Source organism: Peromyscus maniculatus, chromosome 5, assembly GCF_049852395.1.
Source record: "Peromyscus maniculatus bairdii isolate BWxNUB_F1_BW_parent chromosome 5, HU_Pman_BW_mat_3.1, whole genome shotgun sequence".
NCBI lineage: Eukaryota > Metazoa > Chordata > Mammalia > Rodentia > Cricetidae > Peromyscus > Peromyscus maniculatus.
In genome coordinates, this window is record NC_134856.1 from 73745533 (window position 1) to 73768891 (window position 23359).

At 39.3% G+C, this 23359-nt stretch overlaps 1 protein-coding gene across 46 annotated transcripts in view; it reads right to left on the reverse strand.

Annotated features, from left to right (window-relative positions):
* Mllt10 (MLLT10 histone lysine methyltransferase DOT1L cofactor) overlaps positions 1 to 23359 on the reverse strand; it is a 171156-nt gene that overhangs the window by 14021 nt on the left and 133776 nt on the right. For all 46 annotated transcript variants that reach the window (XM_076572632.1, XM_076572663.1, XM_076572664.1 and 43 more), the window contains 4 exons: positions 14950 to 15128; positions 3635 to 3752; positions 2878 to 2950; positions 20 to 174 (listed from right to left, as the gene is read on the reverse strand). In XM_076572632.1, the coding sequence (XP_076428747.1) occupies positions 20 to 174; positions 2878 to 2950; positions 3635 to 3752; positions 14950 to 15128 (525 nt within the window). The remainder of the gene's footprint in view (positions 1 to 19; positions 175 to 2877; positions 2951 to 3634; positions 3753 to 14949; positions 15129 to 23359) is intronic.

Here is a 23359-nt window from a genome sequence, read left to right on the forward strand (position 1 = left end):
TAAGAAAAGGAATACTTACTGTCACTAGGAGTCCCCTGTTCTAATAAAAATTGCTGTCCTTCACTCCACTGCCTTTCCAAAAGCTGTTCAATACTTGCTGCTACTGGAGGCAGATTCTCCAGACTGCTATTGCTTGGTTGATCATAACGAATCTGCAAGTTGCTCACAGGTGATCTGTCAAAAATATTAATTTTCAAATTAAAAAAAAGGGAATGCTTCTAAGTAGCTGTGCATCGGTCTCTTGCATCATCCTGTACAAATTGTCTGGTACCAAGTGGCCTATGGCAGAGGTATGAGGTCTCATAAACCATAATTGAGTCACTATTATTCTTCCTCCCTAAATTATAAAATAACTGAACATAGCAGATAATTTTTTTAAAAAAACCACTAGAAAATAAACTACTAATAACCTGTGAAATAGGCTGTAAACAAACAATATGGCTTTCCTTATAAGATACAGGGGAGACAGACATTAGGAGAACTTTGAAAATACTCAGAAAGAGGACAGGGCTGCAGAGGTAGCGCAGCGTTGAGAGCACTTGCTACTCTTGCACAAGGCCCCAGGTTTAGTACCACAACATGTATGATGGCTCACACTGTCTGCAACTCTAGTTCCTGAGGACCTGATGCACTTTTCTGGCCTCCTTGGGCACTAGGTTTTCATGTGGTACACATACATACATTACATGCAGGCAAATACACATTAAAATAAAACAGCCAGAAAAGTTCTACCACTGTGTCTTAATATAAATGCTATCAGAAGTGTAACACTATGAGGGACATTTAAATTTACAACCAATAAAATCCTAAAGTTCAGTGAAAAGAAAAACATTCAGTCCAAACAATCATATATGTAAAATGCAGATTATACAAGTATTTTTAAAATGTCTTAGGTTAGTTCTTCAAAGAGATCTTAGTCCTTCCAAAATGTTTCTTGAATGAAAATGAACATATAATGTTCTCATGTCTAGTTTTGGTTTTACATTAATATATGGAGCCACCTTTGGTCTCTGGTCTCCATTCTACCTTAATGTATCAGTAAAGAGTATTAGTTTCTTTCCTAAGTATTTTCTACAAAATGATCTTACAGGCTCCATGTCCAAATAAGGAGAAAGGCGGTCTGGGGATCTGGGAGGGGTGGGGGCAAATTCTGAACGCTTGCACTGTCAGTTCCCAAAGGGCTGCAGTGGCCTATTCACAGACGCAATGCACTCTGTTCTTGTCTTGGCAATAAGCTTGTTAGACGGCAATTTCTTAAAATAAGGGTTTTAAGCAGTAAGGTGTGCTATTCTACATATGAGCATCATGAGCTGGCCACCGCTTTCCAAACACGTTATGCAAAGGTTAAGTTGGACCACTCCAGGCTGATGTTTAAAGAGTAATGTAATATTTTAAATGCACACTAAAAATAATTTAGTGCCATTCACTGCGCTATGGCCTATTTAAAAAAAATAAAGATTTCACTAAGCAAAATTACACTAACAGGCTGGGCAGTGGTGACGCACGCCTTTAATCCTAGCATTCGGGAGGCAAAGGCAGGAGGATCTCTGTGAGTTCGAGGCCATCCTGGTCTACAGAGCGAGATCCAGGACAGGCACCAAACCTACACAAAGAAACCCTGTCTCGAGGGAAAAAAAAAAAAAAGAGAGACTCATCCCTGGTAACCTGATGAGATCCTACTTTCTTAAAAAAATTTAAAAAATTGCACTAACAGATTTTGAATACATTTTAGATAACTTGTGTGATATTTTAAGTTTTAAAAGGGACAAGGACACTCTTCCTATACTAAATATCAGCAAAATTCCATTAACAGTCTCATTTGAAAAGAAAAATTTAAACAGTATAGAAATACAATATAAAATCACAGACCAGTGGTTTAACTTTCTCATTCTGTAGTTCAGATTCATAGTTTCCAAATGAGGAATATTTTCTCCAGAATTTAATACGGAAAAACAGCCCATTAGGAAATGGATGAGGTACCGGAGTAGTAGTATCTACGAGGATGAAGGATGTTCTCCTTAACAAACACTCCCCAACTGGATAGGCAACATGACTCTCCTATGTCAGGGTATGAAAGGGTCTCGTTTTCAGTGGAATCCATCACTCCCTTACATGAAAAGAACCAAGGACTGACTTTTCCTTCTGTGTTTATCCTCAACCAACTTAATGTGAGGCACAGTTTATAAAAGTGGAGAACATAGAAAAAAACAACTAGAGAAGGATGCAGAAGTCAAAAATGGAACAAGAAGATAGACATCACTAAATTCCACCCGCTTCTAAAAACTGACAGCTACCCCACAACATGCCCCTCATTTAGAAGGGAAGTCCTACAGTTCTTCCATAATCCCACTCTGCTACATTACATCGTAGTGGATGGTTCTGGGATATCATTGAAAACCTAAGAAATTTTAATGCAACACATAAGACATTGGCTTTACTCTGCTTGAACTATCTACAAGGAACCAGAGAGCTTTAAAAGCTCATTTGTGGGGTATCCACTAGACACTTAGCCAAAGCTATAACCCAACAGTAACAGTCTTGAGTTTGGGTCTTAAGGTATCAGTATTTTATGATAAAAAAAATAATCACCCAAGTCAATGCATTAATCATACCAGAAGCTAAATATACAAATGATAAATAGTTCAAACCGATTAGAAACATGAAAATGTGTTCCCTTTAGCTTAGAAATCTAACAATGTGTTTAAAATTAACATTTCAATTAATTTAGAATCATTTTTCTTGACTGTCTAGACAGGCTTCTTATCTACAGAATGCTTTTATAGCCTCAACAAATATACACTTCACTGCTCGAGATAACAAAGTTTCCATATCTCAAAGTGTTCCTCTCCTAAGCTTTGCAATATAAACAATGCTTACCTTGGGGAGAGGCTTCCTCGGGGTGAGCTTCCTTGACCAACTAGGCTTCGACTATTGTCTCCGAGATCTTGATCTGCAGTGTAAATATTTCAGAGCTGATAAAGTGGGTCTCTTACTAGATAAGAGGTTTCAAACTCTTGCTCTGAGTTTTCCTAAAATACACATCAAGCCCATACCAGAATCTTTCCAGTTATGAAAGTGAAGACCTGGCATGCTGCTGTTGAGAGCTGTTGAACTGTGGCGTGTAAAATGTTGTCTGTACACGTTTTTGTGGGTGTAGAAGGCCATGGATTATGTTCTGTTCTTTCATTCCTTTCAATTTTACAACACAGAAGCGTGGTTTGAATTTGTACTGCCCTCCCCTCAGCCACTTTTAATTTCTACGGTTAAAGTAATGAATCACAGCTGTAGACAGCTAATCTGTATGCTTATCACAGCAAATCCTTATGCTTTGTATTTTTTAACACCTAGTATCCCAGACAAGTCACAAAGTACATTTCTACAGCACCCTATACACCACGACTACAATTATTAAATGACTCTTCACATCAATAAAATACATGGAACATATAGCCAAACTGGGAAAAAAAAATATATCTAGGTCTTTTTATTAAAATGAAAAAAAAATTAACCTTGATAAATTGTGATTATTTTGGTTTTTAAAAACAGATAAATAAAGCCACAATCCTCAATGAATCACATTCCTAGCTGGTTTTCTTTCCTAACACAGAAAGTTGACACCAGGAAGGGGCTTTACCTGTTTGGTTGCTGTCAGACTGAGCTATGAGAACTGCCATGGGTGGGTTTGGATTTAATCTACTGCCATACATATGAGCTGGCGCCTGACTAAGAGAAGATCCAGAAAGGGTATTTGCCTAAATGAAAAGAAGCACAATAATTAGTAAGTGAGATTGGAAATGCCTTAACGGTTTACCTCCTATAGTCGTAGCAGTATTCTCTATCTCAGAATGCAAGCAGAAATGCTGACCTCTGCAAAGTAAATGTCAATTGTTAAAAACTACGGTATTTTTAAGGAGTAGATCTAGTCTACACTAAGCCTAGTAGTATGGGAACCATGTGGACTTAGAACTGATTCTTTAATCTCATTAAACCATTTAGAAAATCAGGCAGTTATTCAACAGATGTTTAACCAATGCACCACAATCTGACTGCGGAGGTCAAAGATTCATCTTGTCCTTCCATGCTCAAAGCCATGGCGGCTACTGCCTGACCCTGCCGTCAGGACAGCCTGCACAGTGTTGTGTTACCTCCTATTCTGATGGACTTGGAAGCCTGCTGCTGCTGCTGCTGTTTGGTTTGGCTTTTATGTTAAAGAAGGCAAACAGGCATCACAAGTATGTTTTCTATACAATGCAGAGCTCAACCAATCACAGCTTTGCCCTGCCCATATAAGGCACTGCCTTTTTGGCAGGAAGCCAGTTCCACAAACTGAAGAGCTCCTCCAGAGTTTGTGATTCATTCATGTCGCTAACCACAAGTATGAAGGCCTCTTACTGGGACCTGTGCCAAACAAGCCAGAATGAACCTTAAACAGAGGAAGTCAAGGAGGCTGGCCAAAGTGGTGCATAATCCAGTGTAGTAATAAAAATGCCTTCTTTGATGTGTAGAGGCTCCCACTTTCCAAGAATATCAGAACCTAAAAATGTGCCATTTTGGAAACAAATCTCTTGTACACAAAATACCACAGCTAACAGAAACTTTTACTAGCCTGAAATAATTTTCAGATTTAACAGTTAACAAAATTTAAAGTAAACTCACTCCTCTTTTTCATGACTAAAATCAAAGCACAGCTATTTCAGAACAAACCTCTTGAAAATAATTTCAAAAAAGCTGGAGTATTTCTAATACAAGGAGAAAGGGGGCAGCAGAAAAAAGACACGAGGCCTTGTGACATGGCTAACACCTCAGAAGAGACTAACAACAACAGTTATGACGAGAACACATCTGGAAAATAAACTGTTTCTGGGCAACTCCTACCTCAAGCAACAGTATGCTCATGGCTTTTGGCCAATTTATTAAACATGAAGAATGTACTCTTATAATCCATAGTAGTGGTTTTCATAATGTTGATGCAAGGCATTTTGTAGTTCACATTTAATGTGTAAATTCAATCTAACAACTTCTGTATTTATCCTCTCAAGAATATACATATAGATTAAGTTTATATATGAAGCTTTGTTTAATAATTGGGCAGACAAAATGGCTGACTGGGTAAAAACCTTTGCAATCAAGCTTCATGACTTGAGTCCCATTCCTGGTATTCACTCTTTGGAGAGAACTGCTTTCTCCTACAGGCTGCCCTCTCTCTCTCTCTCTCTCTCTCTCTCTCTCTCTCTCTCTCTCTCTCTCACACACACACACACACACACACACACACACACACACACACACACACACACAAACAAATAATTTCAATTAATCCACAGTGAAAGATAAGCCAACTTCAACCTAAATGTCAACAATGGATACTTACTATGTATTTAGTAGTTTGGATACCTAAAACACAATTTATAAACTAAAATATATGACTTTTTTTGGACAACTGAGAGATAACTCAATGGGTAAGGGGCCAGGCCCCCAAGCCTGATGATCTGAGTGCCATTCCCATGACTCACCTGGTAGAAGCCGAACTGACTATCCCAAGTTATCCTAACTTCTACTTGTGTGCTATGACATGTGCACGGACAGGAATGGATAAATACTTCTTTAGAAGTGACCTTTGCCTCTCCAAAAGCAACTATTTAGGAATCTTAGCTATTCATAAAATAACGAAGAACAAGAACAGTGTAAACAAATCAACATTACTGGGCACCAGGAACAAGTCTCGGATACTGACACTTAAAAGTTCTTTTCACAGAACCTTTTTATTCTTGGGACACAAATTTTTAAATATCAACTAAGCATATAGAAAATTAATTACAAAGAGGAAGAAAAAGTTTATTTTGAGGTTTGTTGATAGCAAGAGAGGAGAGAGATCTGTGTGTAGCAGGGGACTGGGTGGGAGGACCGTTGGGTGGGAGGACCGCTGGGTGGGAGGACCGCTGGGTGGGAGGACCGTTGGGTGGGGAGGACGATTGGGTGGGAGGACCGCTGGTGGGAGGACCGCTGGGTGGGAGGACCGCTGGGTGGGAGGACCGCTGGGTGGGAGGACCGCAGGGTGGGAGGACTACTGCACAGCAAGCGACCCTCAGCCTGGGGGCTCTCCTTCCCATTGCTGCCATCTGTTCTATAACTTACTAGCAGGAATATTTTCTCAGTTTTGAGTTTCTTCATAAATCAAGAGACCGAATTCTCTTAATAGTCTCTTGAAAGGAAGGACCCCTGCTGCCACAGGTTTCATACTTATTCTTGAGAGCTTCAAATTTAAGAGGGTATTATTTTCTTATCTCCCTCAGCCATTAAGCCCACCACACTAAAGATCACAGCAGAAAGCAGTCGAGTATAGTAACTGGTCCACCTGATAACCATGATCAATGAATAAATACAGCTGTCTTTAGCTTGCTCTAAATCTAGTTTTTAAGGTTTTATTGAATTATTTGTATGAGTGTGGGTATTTTGTCTGGATGTGTGTCTATGTCCCACATGTGTGCTGTACCCAGAGGCCAGAAGAGAGCATCAGGTCCCCTGGAACTGGAAGCACAGACAGCTGTGAGCTGCCATGTGGTTTCTGAGATTTGAGCTTGGGTCCTCTGGAAGAGAAACCAATACTGCTGACAGCTGAGGCATCTTGCCAGCTCCAGAAAAGCCTATTTAAAAGGTAAACTGGCAAAATATTAAACTACAGGTAGTGTTCGACATGACCAATTTCTAAAACTACCTGAATGGTGAAAAAATAATTGATAGTGTTTTGCTTTTCTAAAAATTATTATTGCATTTATCTAAGCAAGAAACTTTCAGCCCAAGTATCATGTTCTACTCCTATACTTCCAACATTTAGGAAGCACAGGCTGGCCTCAAACTCCCAGAGATCCGCCTGCCTCTGCCTCTCAAGTGCTGGGATTAGGAAAGTGACCTCTAAAGACTCTCGGAGCTGTTCACATAAGGAGAAGTTGGGTGAAGAGGACATTCACAATATATGTATAAACATTCTGCACTGCTCTTACAGTTTTCCTATGAAATTAGAAGAAATTCTAACACTCTAGGAAAAAGCTCAGTATGAATTATAATTATTTTATAATTGGACCCAAAGACCAACAAACTGAAAATAAATTGAATAATAACTGAAGTAAATTTAAATCACTTTTAAACAAGTGCCTAACATTTCAAACAAAAGGCCTCACCTTAAGTATCAGACAGCTACGGAAGGAAGGCTGAGCATCCCCGCAGGCAGTGTGCAAACTCAAGATAACGCAGTATCCCTCAACAGACTGTCTGTCCTAGGATCAAAGCTCTGCCTCTGCGTCCATCTACCTATGAATAGACCGGTCCTCCTGGAAGGTCTAGTTCAGGACCACAGTCATGTCCAGGACGAGCTCTTGCGAAGAGGGACTAAACAACACTACATGCTGGCTGGCTCTAAAGGAGTCATCTACACAGGAGGGGAAGGTTGGGTCTAAGGCTGACCAGAGGACCTCAACTTGCTGCCAAGCCTGGTGACCAGATGAGCTCAATCCTCAGGACTGACACAGACGAAAGAGAACCAACAAGTGCGTTAGTTGTCCTTTAACCTCCATACACATGTTGTGGTGTGTGCACACAAGCACATGAGCACACTGTGCACACTAATGTAATAAAAAGAAAACTGGAAGGATATAGGTCTAATAAATTATATAAGACTTAAAAGCTGCATTACTTTGAGGAATTATTTTGCCCTCAAAATGATAAATGAACAAGGAGAATTAGATCTAGTAAGGACATGGTGGTGTGAGCCTAAAATCCCAGGACTTGGGAGGTGGATGAGGGAGTACCAGTTCAATCACCTTTGGCAGAAAAGTAGATGCATAAGACTTTGCCTCATAAAAATAAAAACTAGGGGGAAATGGAATAGTTTGAAATTTCATGGTAGCAGTGACACATCATATAGAGGCAGGACTGAAACTTTATAGTTCAAGCATACAGGACCAATTAGAACAAACAGTGTTGTAAACCATACAATTAATCTGTTGTCAACACTGTAGTCAAAATATTCAAACAAGCTCTAAAATGTAATAGTAGCTATTTTCTCCAACATTCTAGCACTGGACATAACTTAAAATGTATTCTTGTAGCCAGGTGGTGGCCTTTAATCCCAGCACTCTTGGGAGGCAGAGGCAGGCCGATCTCTGAGTTTGAAGACAGCCTGATTACAGAACAGCCAGGGACACACAGAGAAACCTTGTCTGAAAAACCAAGCAAGTAACACCAAAAAAGAAAAAGAAAAAAGAAAGAAAACCTTAACTTTCAATAGAACTATCTTGGTGGATAGTACCAGGAAAGAGCAAAAAGAAATGACTTTTAATAAGAAACACTGTAGATAAATTTACACTTTGGCTTCATTATAACAAACGTTCTTTAAATTTTTTAAATTAATTTTACAAAAAACCAAAATAGTTTGGTTCTACATTGAAAATGTCTTATTGGGCCATGGTGGTGCAACACCTTTAATCTCAGCATTTAGAAGGCAGAGGCAGGCGGATCTCTGAGTTTGAAGCCAGCCTGGTCTACAGAGTGAGTTCCAGGATAGCCAAGGCTACACAGAGAAACCTGTCTCAAAAAACAAAATGAAACAAACAAAAATGTGTTCTTCCAAAAATTTTACCACGATTATTTCCTTTGTTGGATGCTGGAGAGATTGCCCCATGGTTAAGAACACTAGCTGCTCTTCCTGAGGGTCCAGGTACAATTCCCAACTCCCACACAGCAGCTAAGTCACAACTGTCAGGAGCACCAGTCCCAAGGAACGCAACGCCCTCTTCTGGCGAGGACCAGGAACACACGTGGTACAGACACACATTGAGGCAAAACACCAACACACATGAAAATAATTTAAAACAAACAAACAAACAAACAAACAAACAAAAAACCTACTTTTAAAAATTCCCAATTCATATAAAATTTTGTTTTTTAGTTTGTTTTGTGGGCTGGGAATGAAACATGGGTACTCACATATGCTAGGCAAGTACATATTCTACCACTAAGCTATGCATCTCCAGGCCCCTACTTCATATATACTTTTAAAGGAAAAACTTTTTTTTTTTTAAATCACCACTGTATCTGCTACTAGCTAAGTTGTAGGCAAGTCATTAAATTTCTCTATCCTCAATTTTCATTTATGAGAATGATGGTATAATGCCTCTCTTACAAAAATACCCTAAGAATGTAGCTAATATGCATAATGGGCTCATAAAAATGTCTGAAACTGGGTAGGTAAACATCGCATACTTTAATTTGTTATTTTATTTTCGTGGAAGTCAAAAAGATGTTTTCAGCATGTAAAGGTGCCTGCTACCAAGTGAGACAACCTGGAGGAAAAGAGAAAACAGACTTCGGCGAGTTCTAGTCTGACCCACACATGTACACTGTCCATGTGTGTGGTGATATTATGTTCCCCAATATATTGTGCACCCTAATAAACATATCTGGGATCAGAGGACAGAAAAGCCACTAGACAGACATAGAGGTCAGAAAATGGTGGCACTCACAGCTTTAATCCTAGCCTTCTGGGGGCAGAGATCCATCCAGATTCTCTGCGAGTTCAAAGCCACACTGGAAACTGCCAGGCATGGTGACTCACGCCTTTAATCCCAGGAAGTGATGACAGAAAGCAGAAAGGTATATAAAGCGTGAGGACCAGGAACTATAGCTGGTTAAGCTTTTAGGCTTTTGAGCAGCACAGTTCAGCTGAGAGGCATCCAGTCTGAGGAAACAGGATCAGCTGAGGAACTGGCGAGTGAGGTGGCTGTGGCTTGTTCTGCATCTCTGATTTTCCATCATTCACCCCAATAACTGGGCCTCAAATTTGATTTTATTAATAAGACCTTCTAATGATCCGTGCTACAACATGTGCACACACACCACACACACAAAATAAACATACAATAAAAAAGTTTAAGAACACACTGTTTGTAAACTATTACGGTTTTTGGTTTCCCATGAACTTGGATAGGATAAATTATCAATTATATACTGATACTAATTGTGGCAAATATCCATGAGTAAAAGCAGTTTTCAAAGAACCATTAGCTGGCATAAATCCTTCACTGTAAGTATTATTTCACCTGCAGATTCAAAAACAATATAGCCATACTTCTGAGCATAGTGGTCACACCTGTAATCCCAACTCTGGCAAGGCAGAGGAGGACCAAGACATGTTCTAGACCACACTAGATTACATGGGAGTTCTAAGCTAGCCAGGACTATACAGTAGGACTGTCTCAATAAACCAAAACACAACAAAACTACAAGATTACAAATACAATCTTAAGTATTAAAATGTTTTAATATATATAAAATTATAAGCACACATTTGACCAGAAAGGTTTTCTGAAAGAACTAAAGATAAACATTAGACAAGAACAGAATCAAGTTTTATTTATTCTCCGCCATGATTCATACTTCGTACTTTTCTGAGAACCAACTCCATTTTTGAGTCAGCTACCACCAGTGAGGCGCTAATGCCCAGCATGGGATGAGAAATGAAACCAAGTGTGAACAACGTTCTGGTCCCAGGAGCAGGCAGACTGCCGAAGCTGTCAGGTTCAATTGCATCGTTCCCCATTACTCAATGCCCCAAACTGCTCCCTAATTGTTAAGAGCTTAATGTATTCAAAAACCATTGCTTAGGCTAATGCTGAAATGTTCCACAATTGAGTCTCCAAAAAGCAGTTGGAGGATTAAAGTGCAGTTAAACCATTACTGAACACGCTCAATGGGACAGAAAGACTGGACAGAATGATAAATTCTAAATACATTTCTTAATTGGTTAATATTTAATCAATGTTATCACTTATCTTTTAGGGAGAAAATAGTGGAATTTGAAAGGCAATATGAAAAGTTAATGGTACTCCTAAAATAACTAATTTACATCCTTTACTTATTATCCAATTAGAAAGAACACATCACTAAGTATCAGAACATTTTACCTTCCAATAATGGTCAGGATCTACAGGTACTACTCCTGATGTGTTCTAGACAGTCTACTGTGTAATGAGTTTTTATATCAATTACTTGTAAAAGAACAATTATGCAAAAAACAACTACAATTTCAAGGAGCTGAGATATACACTTAAGAATATAAAATTAAGTTATGAAGCAGATTTTTGTTTTCTTTTTCCTCCACACCATTTTACAAATGTCCTTTTCTGATTAAAAGCCCAAATCAAACTATTCTTAGTCTTTAATTTCTATTAGCCTACCCTGATTTTTTTTTTTTTGATTACTTCCCTGAGTGACAATTTATATAGCATCAAAAAATAACTCTGCTGATTTTACTTACACTGAGGGTCAGAAAGATGAAGAATGACCCCTGGACTTCTAGCTTCAACCTAGCCACTAAAAATTCTGATTTTTATTAAATTATGTAGGGAAAAAAATAAATGTAAATTACGTTGACTAAACATTAACTAGGTTTCTATTCTCTACACATTTTAAAATATCCACCTGCTAAAGTGTGTGTATGTGTTGTGTGTTTTATCTCCTTTTCTTTTTGGTGATGCTAATGAGTGAACATTGGCCTTTGCACATGCTAGGTTCTTAACACCTGTGACAAGACATTTAGAATGACATTTTAAATACTGATAATTTCCACTACCCATCTTTTAACACTGTTTTGTTTTACACTGTGTGTAATTAAAATGCTAAGAAGTAAGCAACTACCTAAATACAATGGGTTTGATGTTTTAAAGCCAACTAAGACCTATATAAAGATTAAGCTGAAATGAACATTGCCATGGAGAGAGAGGAAGAGATTCAGTGAACAATTTTAAAAGTTCTCTTAATTCCATCACAATATTTTTATATATTTTCCCTTACAGACTGCTTAGAAGCAGCTTTCACATTCAACACCATTACTTCATTGTCTCAGGCAGCTAAACTGAGTAGATCTGCACTCACTGCAACTGAGAGGTCAACGTGCCTCAACTGCCTGGAGACTGATGGTTGCTACAGCAGCACCAGATAAGCCAGACTAAATAAGCTTCAGCTTCAAAGCAGAATACATTTACTGCTAGACAGAAACACACATGCAGCTGTCTCAGCATGCAGCATGTGAATCTAACTGGACCATCATATATATATGAGATCCATCTTATGGGAACATGGAAATAGGATAAAAAGTCAAAACTGTAATTGTCCTGAATCCTAGGTTATTTCCAACTATGATTTCTTTGTTCTTTGAGTCACCTGTCGAGTGAAATTTGTCCCTTGCACTATCCATTTCCCTTCCCTACCACTTCTCCCAAGCACCTCTCCCTATTGCCAAGTCCACTGACATAATGAGTAAGAAATGAGATTTTGCTTAATTCAGCCTGGAATTAACCAGAATAATTAAAGCAGACTTCTATAAAGACAGAAAAGAAAATGCAAACTGGAAATGTTCAAGTGATACTTGATCCAAAAGTATAAAGCTATCAAGTACATGGTTATATTTAATTAAAAGAGATAAAACCATTTTATTAGAGTCATTCTTTCATCTATCCTCTCACCCTCTCTAATCAAGCCCTATCATTTCTATCACCTTACTTTTCCAGAGAAATAAGCTAAAGAAACCCCTTCTAAAGTAATCAAGCTACCCTTATTCATTAAATAATTAATTTTCATGTCCAAAGATGGCACAACCAATCATACCACTGACTGAACTGCTGTTCATTCTAATATTTGGCTTAATCAGAATGATGACTGCACAACATCAATCATGAACACATACATTACAATAATCCAATCTTGTATTCTAATAATACAGTGTACAGCCGGGAGGTGATGGCACACGCCTTTAATCCCAGCACTGGGAGGCAGAGGCAGGCGGATCTCTGTGAGTTCAAAGCCAGCCTGGTCTACACAGCGAGTTCCAGGATGGCAAGAACAACATAGAGAAAGCCTGTCTTAAAAAACAAAAGATAAGGGCTGGCGAGATGGCTCAGAGGTTAAGAGCACCGACTGCTCTTCCAGAGGTCCTGAGTTCAATTCCCAGCACCCACATGGTGGCTCACAACCATCTGTAATGAGATGTGGCGCCCTCTTCTGTATACATAATAAATAAATAAATGTTAAAAACGAAACAAAAGATAAATAAAAAAAATAAATAAAAATACGGTGTACAAAATACCAAAAAATGCACGTATATTTTAAAGTCTCATATAATATACACTATGCACATATATAAAAGTTCAAATTTGTTGGGTTTTTATTTTGTCCTTTTTTGTTTTTAAAACTTGTGTGGAGAACCAAACCCAAGGCCTCCCACAGGCTAAGCAAAGGCTCTACACACACAGTGATTAATAGATACCCACTAGACAAACTAGTAGTTTAAAAATGACATTATAGCAAGTTTTCTTCAATTTTAAAAGATCTATTAATAGAGTTTTAGAAAAATGAAGTAAAATGACTACAGAATTCTAAGTAAGCTGGATGTGGTGGCACAAACCTATAAAGCCTTGAAACTAAAAATTGACAATTGTGGGAGAAGGAGGGCCAGGTGGGGAAAGGCACTTCCTTCCTATGATCCGAGCCCGACCACCTAAGTTCCACCCCCAGAACCAACTCCACAAGTTGTCTCTGACCTAAACATGCACACTGGTTTGTACCTACATATATCAAACACAAATAAATAATTCAAATATATGTAGTTTAGGGCTTTCAAAATATTACCTTTAGAGGTATCTATTTATATAGCTCTTCAAAACATTTAATTATTTTTTTTAATTAATAAGATTCAATACTATGGTTTTTCTCCTCTTGTTTTTACAACATTCCTATTATCAGACCTAGTGGAGTTGACCAGTATCGGCTACTCAGCAATCTAGGGAAGGAAGACCACCAGGTTCAAGGCCTACTTAGCCCAAAGAATGAGTTCAAAGCCAAGCTGAGCAACAATTGAGACTCCATCTCAAAAAAATTTTTTTTTTGAAAATCGAGGGTTTGGGCCAGGCAGTTGTAGTGATGGACACCTTTAGTCCCAGCACTCAGAGGCAAAGGCAGATGGATCTCTGTCTGAGGCCAGCCTGATCTACAGAGTGAGTTCCAGGACAGCCAAGAGAAACTCCGTCTCAAAAAACAAAACAAAACAAAAAAACCAAAGAAAGAAAGAGGGGGAGGAGAGGGGGGGGGGGAGAGGGAGAGAGGGAGGGAGGGAAGAAAAGAAAAGAAAAGAAAAGAAAAGAAAAGAAAAGAAAAGAAAAGAAAAGAAAAGAAAAGAAAAGAAAAGAAAAGAAAAGAAAAGAAAAGAAAAGCAGAAGGGTGGGTAAGATACAGATCAGTGGGAGCGCAGTTGCCTGGTTTATGGAAGCCTTAGATTCAAAGAATGAAAAATAAAATAAAAATCCCACAGAGTAGCCTGCATATTAAGCTACAGATCTGAGTGTGGCAGGAAGGAGAGACAAATGGAAAACATACATTTGTGAACACTTATCTCTCACTAGAAAAAAAAACCTTGAAGTATATGAAGAGACTATATATGTAAAATAATGTATTGGGTGGGTTATTATACATTTGAGGATTTTTGTTTTCTGAGACAGGGTTTCTCTGTGTAGTTTTGGTGCCTGTACTGGATCTCGTTCTGTAGACCAGGCTGGCCTCAAACTCACATCCGCCTGGTTCTGCTGCCACATTTGAGGATTTTTAGAGGTTTATTTTTATTTTTAATTATATGTATGTTGATGGGTGTGTGCACATGAGTGTAGGTACTGATGGAGGCAAGAAGAGTTAGATCCCCAGGAGCTAGAGTTACAGGTGATATTGAGCCACCAGGTGTGGGTCCTGACAACTGAACTCTGATTCCCTACAAAAGAGCAGCACATACTCTTAACCACTGAGCCATCTCTTCAGCCTGGATGCATTTATTCTTCAATATTCTCTGCAAGGTTAATTAAAACAATGGCGCCCACTGCTTGCTAGGGCTGGCTCTGGACTGGAACATACCTGAGCTGTGGTGGCGGCTGGGGTAACAGATGGCGCGGTGGATGGGGAGAGGGCTCCCACCTGTTGCAAATGCCCAGATGACTGCTGAGGTATGTGAGAGCTAGAGACAGGAGTACTAGATCCGGAGCCAGACACCACGTTTGGAAAGGATACAGCTACATCATTGCTGTTATAAATACCTGCAACCAAAGAAATTTTATTTAAATATTTTACAAATTAGCAGTCAAATGGGTCAGACAAGATTTCGCCTTGATACCTCCTCTAATAATAAATTTAATTAGTGTTTAAAAACTGTATTAAAATAAGCTAACACTAACTTTTCATAAAATATTTACCTAAAAGAACCTAAGTCGCTTTTCACTTACCAAGTATTTTTGTTAATTGAACAAACAACCAAAAAAGCTAAGTGTTGAAGGCATTTGTAAAAGCGACAAAAGGTTTCTAAACAGGAGAATGAAGCAGCTGAGAGCAGAGTTTTAAAAAAATCACTTGGTAAGTCTTTCAAAATGCTTAGGAACCCTAGAAATCGTAACTGACAAGCTATGAATGGGAAGAAACCTTGTTCTAGAAAGCTACGATGTTCAAAATAGAGCATTACTTGATTTGATTCCAATTATGCTGGTGGCTTTCACTCATCATAGCTGTGAGAACAGAGCTGGCATCCGGAAATAAGCAGGGATGGGCAAACAGGAGTTTCTGAGGGGCTGCACTATGTGAGTAAGGGCAAGGTAGGAGGGAGAATTCAAACAGCATGGGATGGAAGATGAGGCAGTAGCCACCTTTCAATTCTGGAAACATGGGGGACAAGAAAATGACAGCACACTTGATGAAAACATTTTTTTCATTGTTCTATCTGGTAAAGCAACAAAGGAAGAAGGAAATCAGGAAGTAGATGTTACTCATTTTAGAAGAGCTAGGAAGAGAAGCAGGAGAGAAGAAAACCTCAGCAGAAAATAGCAGTTGAAAACTGAGGAAAAACTGTGCCATCATCTGCCCCATTTATGCTGGGGAAAAGGCTCAATGGGAAAAGCCCTTACATATGAGCAGAAGAAGGTGAGTTCAGGTTACTAGGACCCATAGATATAAAGCTAGGTGCGACAACATGTGTAACTCTAACTCCAGAGCGAGGGGGGGGGGTAGTGGGGTTGGAGGGCTCACTGAAGCTTGCACAGCAGTGAGCTCAAGGTTCAATGGCAGGCAGCCTCTATCTATGGGCACAGGAGAATCCACCTGCACACAGGGAAGCAACACACACACACACACACACACACACACACACACACACACACACACACACACACACACCTAAAAAGAAGCTAATACTCAACCATAAATGACTGCCCCACAAAAACACTTGACTAATTTCAGGAGACATTTTTGTCAAAAGTTGGGAATGCTCCTGATACATACTGAAAGGTCAAGGATGCTACTAACATCTATCTAATACTGAACAACAAATTACCTGGGTCCAGAGCATCAAGGAGAATGGAAGCAGAGAAACCTGCTACGAACCTGAGAGGAAAAAGGGTGGAAATGGAGGGAAAGAGAGACGGAGAAAGGTAAGGATAGATCAAGAAAACCTGGCATTTGAACAGAAGAAAGAGCAGGAAGAGAGGAAGGGAGGAAGCTGAGATGGCTCAGTTGGTCAAGTGCTTATAATGCCAGCACCATGTCCTGAGCTTGATGGCTAGACTCTAGGTCAAAAAGAAGCCAGGCACTGGGAATCCCTGAGGTAGAGACAGGAGGATCAGCCAGTCTAGTCATACTGGTGAGCACCAGGTTCAGCAAAAAATAGTCTCAAAAATTAACGTTTGTGATAGAGGAAGACACTATCAGCTTCTGGTCTCTGCACTGTGTACACATATATGAATCTTACACGAAGACACACTTTCTCCTTCCCCATCCCCTCAGAAACTACATCTCTAGAAGTCAATAATAATTAGTATACCAGCCTATCAACATGGTTTATGTGATTCTAAAAAAAACATAAATTTCAATTTATGCTTATAGAAGCACCTATAACCTTCTTCAAACAAATAAAATAGGAGAAACAAGACATATTAAAGGGTTTTAAACCTAGAATTTAAGTCCCTATATAATTTTTGTCTCAATAGTCTCTTACCAAAAAAATGATTTATTCATTCTGCAAATACATGACAACTCACTGTTTCCCAGACATTATTCTAAGACATAGGTAGAATTATTCAAGATACATGGTCTTTGCCTTCAAGAAAGTTGGCAGAAAATAGAACTACAATAACCTATGAAAAATACTGGAGACCATCTTGAGATGGGGTGGGGTGAAGGCACACAAAGGCATCTAACCTTGTCCTCAATGACAGAGTGAACTGAACATCACCTCTAAGCTGGTTTCTAAAAGCAACTAACAACAGAACAATGATGTGTGAAATAAACATGTACCAGAGAGCAAGGGACTAATTAAACCTGAAAAAAAAAAAATATGAGCATAGTCCACAATAATTCTTAAGCACCACACAGTGTGGTGGAAGAATTCACCACCTGCCTCTAACTCCTGAATGCGGGGATTAAGCTGTATGCCACATCACCTGGCAACACAATGGAATTTTACACAGCCATAAAGAAAAGTGAAATCAAGAATTTAGGGAAAATGGGGGCTGGAGAGATGGCTCAGAAGTTAAGAGCACTGGCTGTTCTTCCAGAGGTCCTGAGTTCAATTCCCAGCAACCACATGGTGGCTCACAATAATCTGTAATGAGATCTGGTGCCTTCTTCTGACATGCAGACAGAACACTATAATATATAATAAACAAATAAAATCTTTTAAAAAATGAGATAGACTCTTAAATACTGCACATTTCTTCTTATGGGGAATTTAGATTTAAAGTTATGAGTGTGTGGAAAAAATAGAAATAAAGCAAGAAACATGCTTGATGATCCTAGTAGGTAGCAAAATCAAGATTAATAAAAACCATTTCTTAATACAAATCAGAGTATCAAGGTGATTATCATGCTTGGAGATTTCTGTGGCCATGAAAAACATGCATAATTTACAACATAATAGGATGATCATGAAGTCCCAGGGCTGCTCCACCCCCTCACTGGCAGAAAAGCCAGGTGCTTTTTATACAGGACTAACTTGATTAAAATCTTCAAAACCCATAAAAGTAGAATGAGAAAACTGACCCGACAAAGTTGTATTCTTACTTCCACATCTGTGCTGTTAAGATGTACGCGTGTGCAAGCGTACACACACACACACACACACACACACCCCACACACACACAAAACCCCTAAAGTACATTTTTAAAAACCAGCATGGAGACAGATCTCAGGGCCATAAGCACAGTGACAGTATGTAATCTTGTGAATTTAAAAAACTTCTTTTGCTCCATGCTATGGTTCAAAGTTCTAAGTAGTGAATATTTAGAAGAGCACAAATTTCACTCAGAAAACTAAAATTTTAGGTTCTATTGAAAAACAGGTGCTCTAAGCCAGTTGGTGGTGGTTCATGCCTTTTGATTCTAGCACTCGGGAGGCAGAGGCAGAGGCAGAGGCAGGGAGGCAGAGAGAGGCAGAGAGAGGCGGAGATGGGGAGAGGGAGAGAGGGGGAGAGGGGGAGAGGGGGAGAGGGGGAGAGGCGGAGTGGCGGAGTGGCAGAGGCAGGAGGATCTCAAAAATTCTCTCAGAAAAAAAGTTTGGTCATGCTGGACAGAAAATAAACAGCACTTCTTGGGCTGGAGAGATGGCTCAACAGATAAGTATTGTAGAATATTATTTTAAGATGTGTTACATTTGTTTATTCTGTAGAACATTTGTTTGATGATATAAAGATGTGTTGCATTATTTTATGTTGTGTTTAACTCTGAAGCTGTGTTGCTGTGCCTGTCTAAACACCTGATTGGTCTAATAAAGAGCTGAATGGCCAGTAGCAAGGCAGGAAAAAGGCTAGGCGGGGCTAGCAGGCAGAGAGAACAAACAAGAGGAGAAATCTGGGAAGAAAAGATCTAGGAACAAGAGAAAAAAAAAGGAGGACATCGGGGGCCAGCAGTCCAGCAACACAGCAAACCACAAAGTAAGAAGAAAGGTGTATAAAAATAGAGAAAGGTAAAAGCCCAGAGGCAAAAGCTAGATGGGATAATTTAAGAAAAGCTAGCTAGAAATAAGGCAAGCTAAGGATGGGCATTCCTAAGAAAAAATAAGCCTCCATGTGTATTGATTTGAGAGCTGGATGGAGGGCCCCCAAAAGAGCCAAAAAATAAAGAGTACAACAACAACAGTTAAGAGCACTGGCTGCTCTTCCAGAGGTCCAGAGTTCAATTCCCAGCACCCACATGGTGGCTCACAACCATCTATAATGTGATCTGGCGCCCTCTTCTGGCCTGCAGGCATACATGCAGGCAGAACTCTGTATACATAATAAATAAATCTTTAAAATAATAAAAAGAAACAGCACTTCCAGTAAAATGAATATTTATATACAAAATATAGACACATGACTGAGAAAGATGTGTATATGTGTGTGTGCTTGTATGCGTGTGCACCACACATGTGCAGAAACCAATGGAGGTCAGAGGGGAGTGCCAGATGCCAGATTCCCTGGAACCTGACTTACACGTGGCAGTAAGCTATCAATGTGAGTGCTTTTAACTGCAGAGATATTGCTCTAGCCCAAAAGGGACTTCTGAAAGTGGAGTATTCCAATGGTTTACTCAACGAATATTAGCTTTCTATAACAGTATGTATAAAACATCAAAGAGAATGTTGCCTTAATATTCTCACAGTAAGCATTTAATCTAGCAGAGGTAGGCATGGTAGTAGATGTCTATCATCCCAGACTTGGGAAGCAGATAAAAGGATTGCAAATTCAAGGCCAGAGTAAAATTATGCCTCCAAAAAAAATGGAGGGAGGTTGGAGATGAGAGGGAGAAAAAAGGAAGGACTAGTATGCAGAAATGTTGGGGAATATTATTTTAAAGTGTGTTGCATTTTTCCTACTGCTTTTGTTAACAATTCAAAGGTGTGTTTCATTAAATAAAATTAACCTGGGAGCAGGAAGCTGAGTCACTCAGTAGCTGACAGGAAGTGGTAGGGAAGAACCCAATAGAGCAAAGGTTGTTTTAAGTGGGGGCTGAGAGAAGATGGCAGCAAAGGGAGGAGGTTAGCTACGAGCCTTCAACCTCTGAGTCAGCAGAATTCCACCTAAACCGTTATAAGAGTGGGTGCCTGAGGGAACCGAGTTGCAATCTCCAACTACGATAGCCCTTGCTTAAGGGGTAGTCACTGCAGATAGTAAAAAAAAGATGACAGAATCTAAAGGAAGGGTCCAGTGAAGAACTAATGAAATGCTTGGACTATTCTCTTCAAGGTATATTATTAAAAACATAAGATGCTGACCACCTAGACCTTTGTGTATGTGGTATACCTAGGTGTTTGTGAATGTTCATGATTTGTAAATAGGTGTGGGGCGGACAAAAGTTGATATTGGGTGTTTATCCTTTCTTTCTTTTTTTTTTGTTTTGTTTTTTTGTTTTGTTTTGTTTTGTTTTGTTTTGTTTTGTTTTGTTTTGTTTTGTTTTGTTTTGAGACAGGGTTTCTTTGTGTAGCCCTGGTTATCCTGGAACTACCACTGTAGACCAGGCTGGCCTCATACTCAGAGATCTGCCGGCCTCTGCCTCCCTAATGCTGGGATTAAAATCGTGCACCACTACCACCACCCTACATATTGGGTGTTTTCTATACTGTTCCAACCCTCCCCCTTTTTTTGAGGCAAAGTCTCTCACTGAGCCTAGGGTTCACTGAATTAGCAAGACTAGCTGCCAGCAATCTCCTCATATCCTAATCCTGACTCAGTTTCTGGAGCACTGGGATTACAGGTGTCTGCCACCATTCCTTGCTCTTTAATCAGGTACCAGGGATCTGATTCAGGTCCAGCATATACTTGACCAACAGCCCCAGCATTAATTGCTTAGAAGTTTTTAAAATGAAAAGCATACAATACACAGAATATCCAACTTTTAAAACTAAAAGACAAAAGTTAGGAAGGTGCATGCTGAAATCAAAATAGTACAACTTCTTTTTGAAGTACAGACTTTTGGTTGAGATAAAATTGAGTCCTGATGTTGCTGGCTATGTGATCATAATCAAAATTACTCAAGTTTTCTGGGTCACTATATTATTATCCACAAAAAAGATAGCTACCCTAATTTGAAGGCTTTAGAAATGTCTACTCCATAGTAAGTTTCAATAAATGGTAGCTACAGCCATTTTAGTATTTTAAATGTAATTTAAATTTTCTAAGTTAAGTAGTATTATGATTTTCTCATTCACTAATGCCTCTAACAACAATATGAAAGTCAAAATCACCATCATCATATGTGGCAATCATCACAAAGTACAGTACTGAGAAGTAAAATGGTGGTGAAGGAGGATCTTTAATCGCAAAGGTTCAACTGTTTTGATATTGCATTGGCATGCACTTATTTTATATAAATTATCCACTGAGTCTGCTTCAGGGCCCTATGTGGCACTTAGGCTTTTCTTACAAAATACTGCCAATCAAATATTCCTCCTTTCATGTCACAGAAGTTAAAGGAAGATCCCTGATTTCACTCACCACCCTGGCACCAACACTTAGGTAAGACTGCTTAAATTTTCTGTATATACTTTCTTTAAAATAATAATAATAAAATAACTTAAAAATTAGACGCTGGCTGGGCAGTGGAGGCCCATGCCTTTAATCCCAGCACTCAGGAGGCAGAGGCAGGCGGAACTCTGTGAGTTCGAGGCCAGCCTGGTTTACAAAGTGAGTTCCAGGAAAGGCGCAAAGCTACACAGAGAAACCCTGTCTTGAAAAACCAAAAAAAAGAGGCCGGAGAGATGGCTCAGAAGATAAGAGTACTTGCTGTCTTATAGAGGACCTGGATTCAATTCCCAGCACCCACACGGTGGCTCACAACCATCCATAACTCCAGTTTCAGATAATCTGATGCCCTCTTCCAACTTCTGCAGGTACCAGGCATCTATGTGGTAAACATACATACATGCAGGAAAAACATTCATACACATAAAATAAATCCTCTGCAAGAGCAACAAGTACTCTTTAATTACGAAGCCATTCCTACAGCCCCACCACCACCATTTTCTATTTAGCTTCATTCTATTTCCATCTTTTACAAGTTTTACAGTTTTTAATCCCAATCAATCGGACATATCATTGAGTTCAATGGAAGTAAATCCTACAACATACAAGCTCTAGGGAAATTCTCTGAAGTTCAGGGCAGAGAACAGAAATGATAATGCAGAAAAATACAGTGGATGGCAGTGATGTATTGATTCACATTCTTTTATCCACCCATTCCTCTGTCCCTTCATCCAGTTGACAAATTAAGTACTTAGTAACTACTAAGAAACAGGCAATGAGCTTGGAGCAGAAATAAAACTGAAAACAAGATGAAACTGTGCTCATCAGGAATATACAGTTCAATTACAAAGACAAGCTTACAAAAAGATATGAAAATGCATTCCAATACGAACTAGAATGAACAAGGAAAAGGGACTTTAATATGAACAAAAGAATTAGGAGGCTAAAGATGTAACTCAGTGAGAGTGCTTGCTTAGATGCATAAAGCCCTGGGTTTAATTCCCAGTACCACAAAGGACCAGGTGGCACATGCTTGTGATCTTAGGTCTCTGCAACTAGAGACAGGATGATCAGAAATTCAAGAACATTTTCAGAGTCAAGGCCAGCCTAAGCAACATTAGACATTGTCTCAAACAACAAAGAATAAAAAAATTAAGACTCAGTAAGATCTATCTGAAGAAACAAAATATAGTAAGCCAAGATGTAAAAAGTTTGATAGGTGCTACTCAGACAGAGACTGGAGAGGAACTCACAGGAGCCTGCAAACAGGAGAGAGGCACTTACAATGTGCTATTATCAGTGGGAAGACACCAAGGCTCACATCATGATTCACCCTAACCCTGTGTAACAAGTGGACTGAGAGGACAGACGGAAAAAGAAGAGCGGCAGTTGTAGCCGGAGCGTTTTCTATCCGGGTCCCACCAAGACCCGGTAGTCCCTTAGCCCACCTATAAACATACAGACGCTTATATTATTTAAACTGCTTGGCCAGTAGCTCAGGCCTATCATTGTCTAGCTCTTACTCTTATATTCAGCCAATTTCTATTAATCTATACTTTGCCACATGGCTCGTGGCTTACTGGTACCTTACATCTTCCTTGTCCTGGCGGTGGCTGCAGGCAGTCTTCTCCTTCCCTTCCTGTTCCCATAATTCTCTTCTCTGTTAGTCCTGCCTATACTTCCTGTCTGGCTACTGGCCAATCAGTGTTTTATTTATAAACATATTTGCCATACAGAACATCCCAAACTAGGCAGTTACACAAATTCGATGGAAATTTATGCTTCTC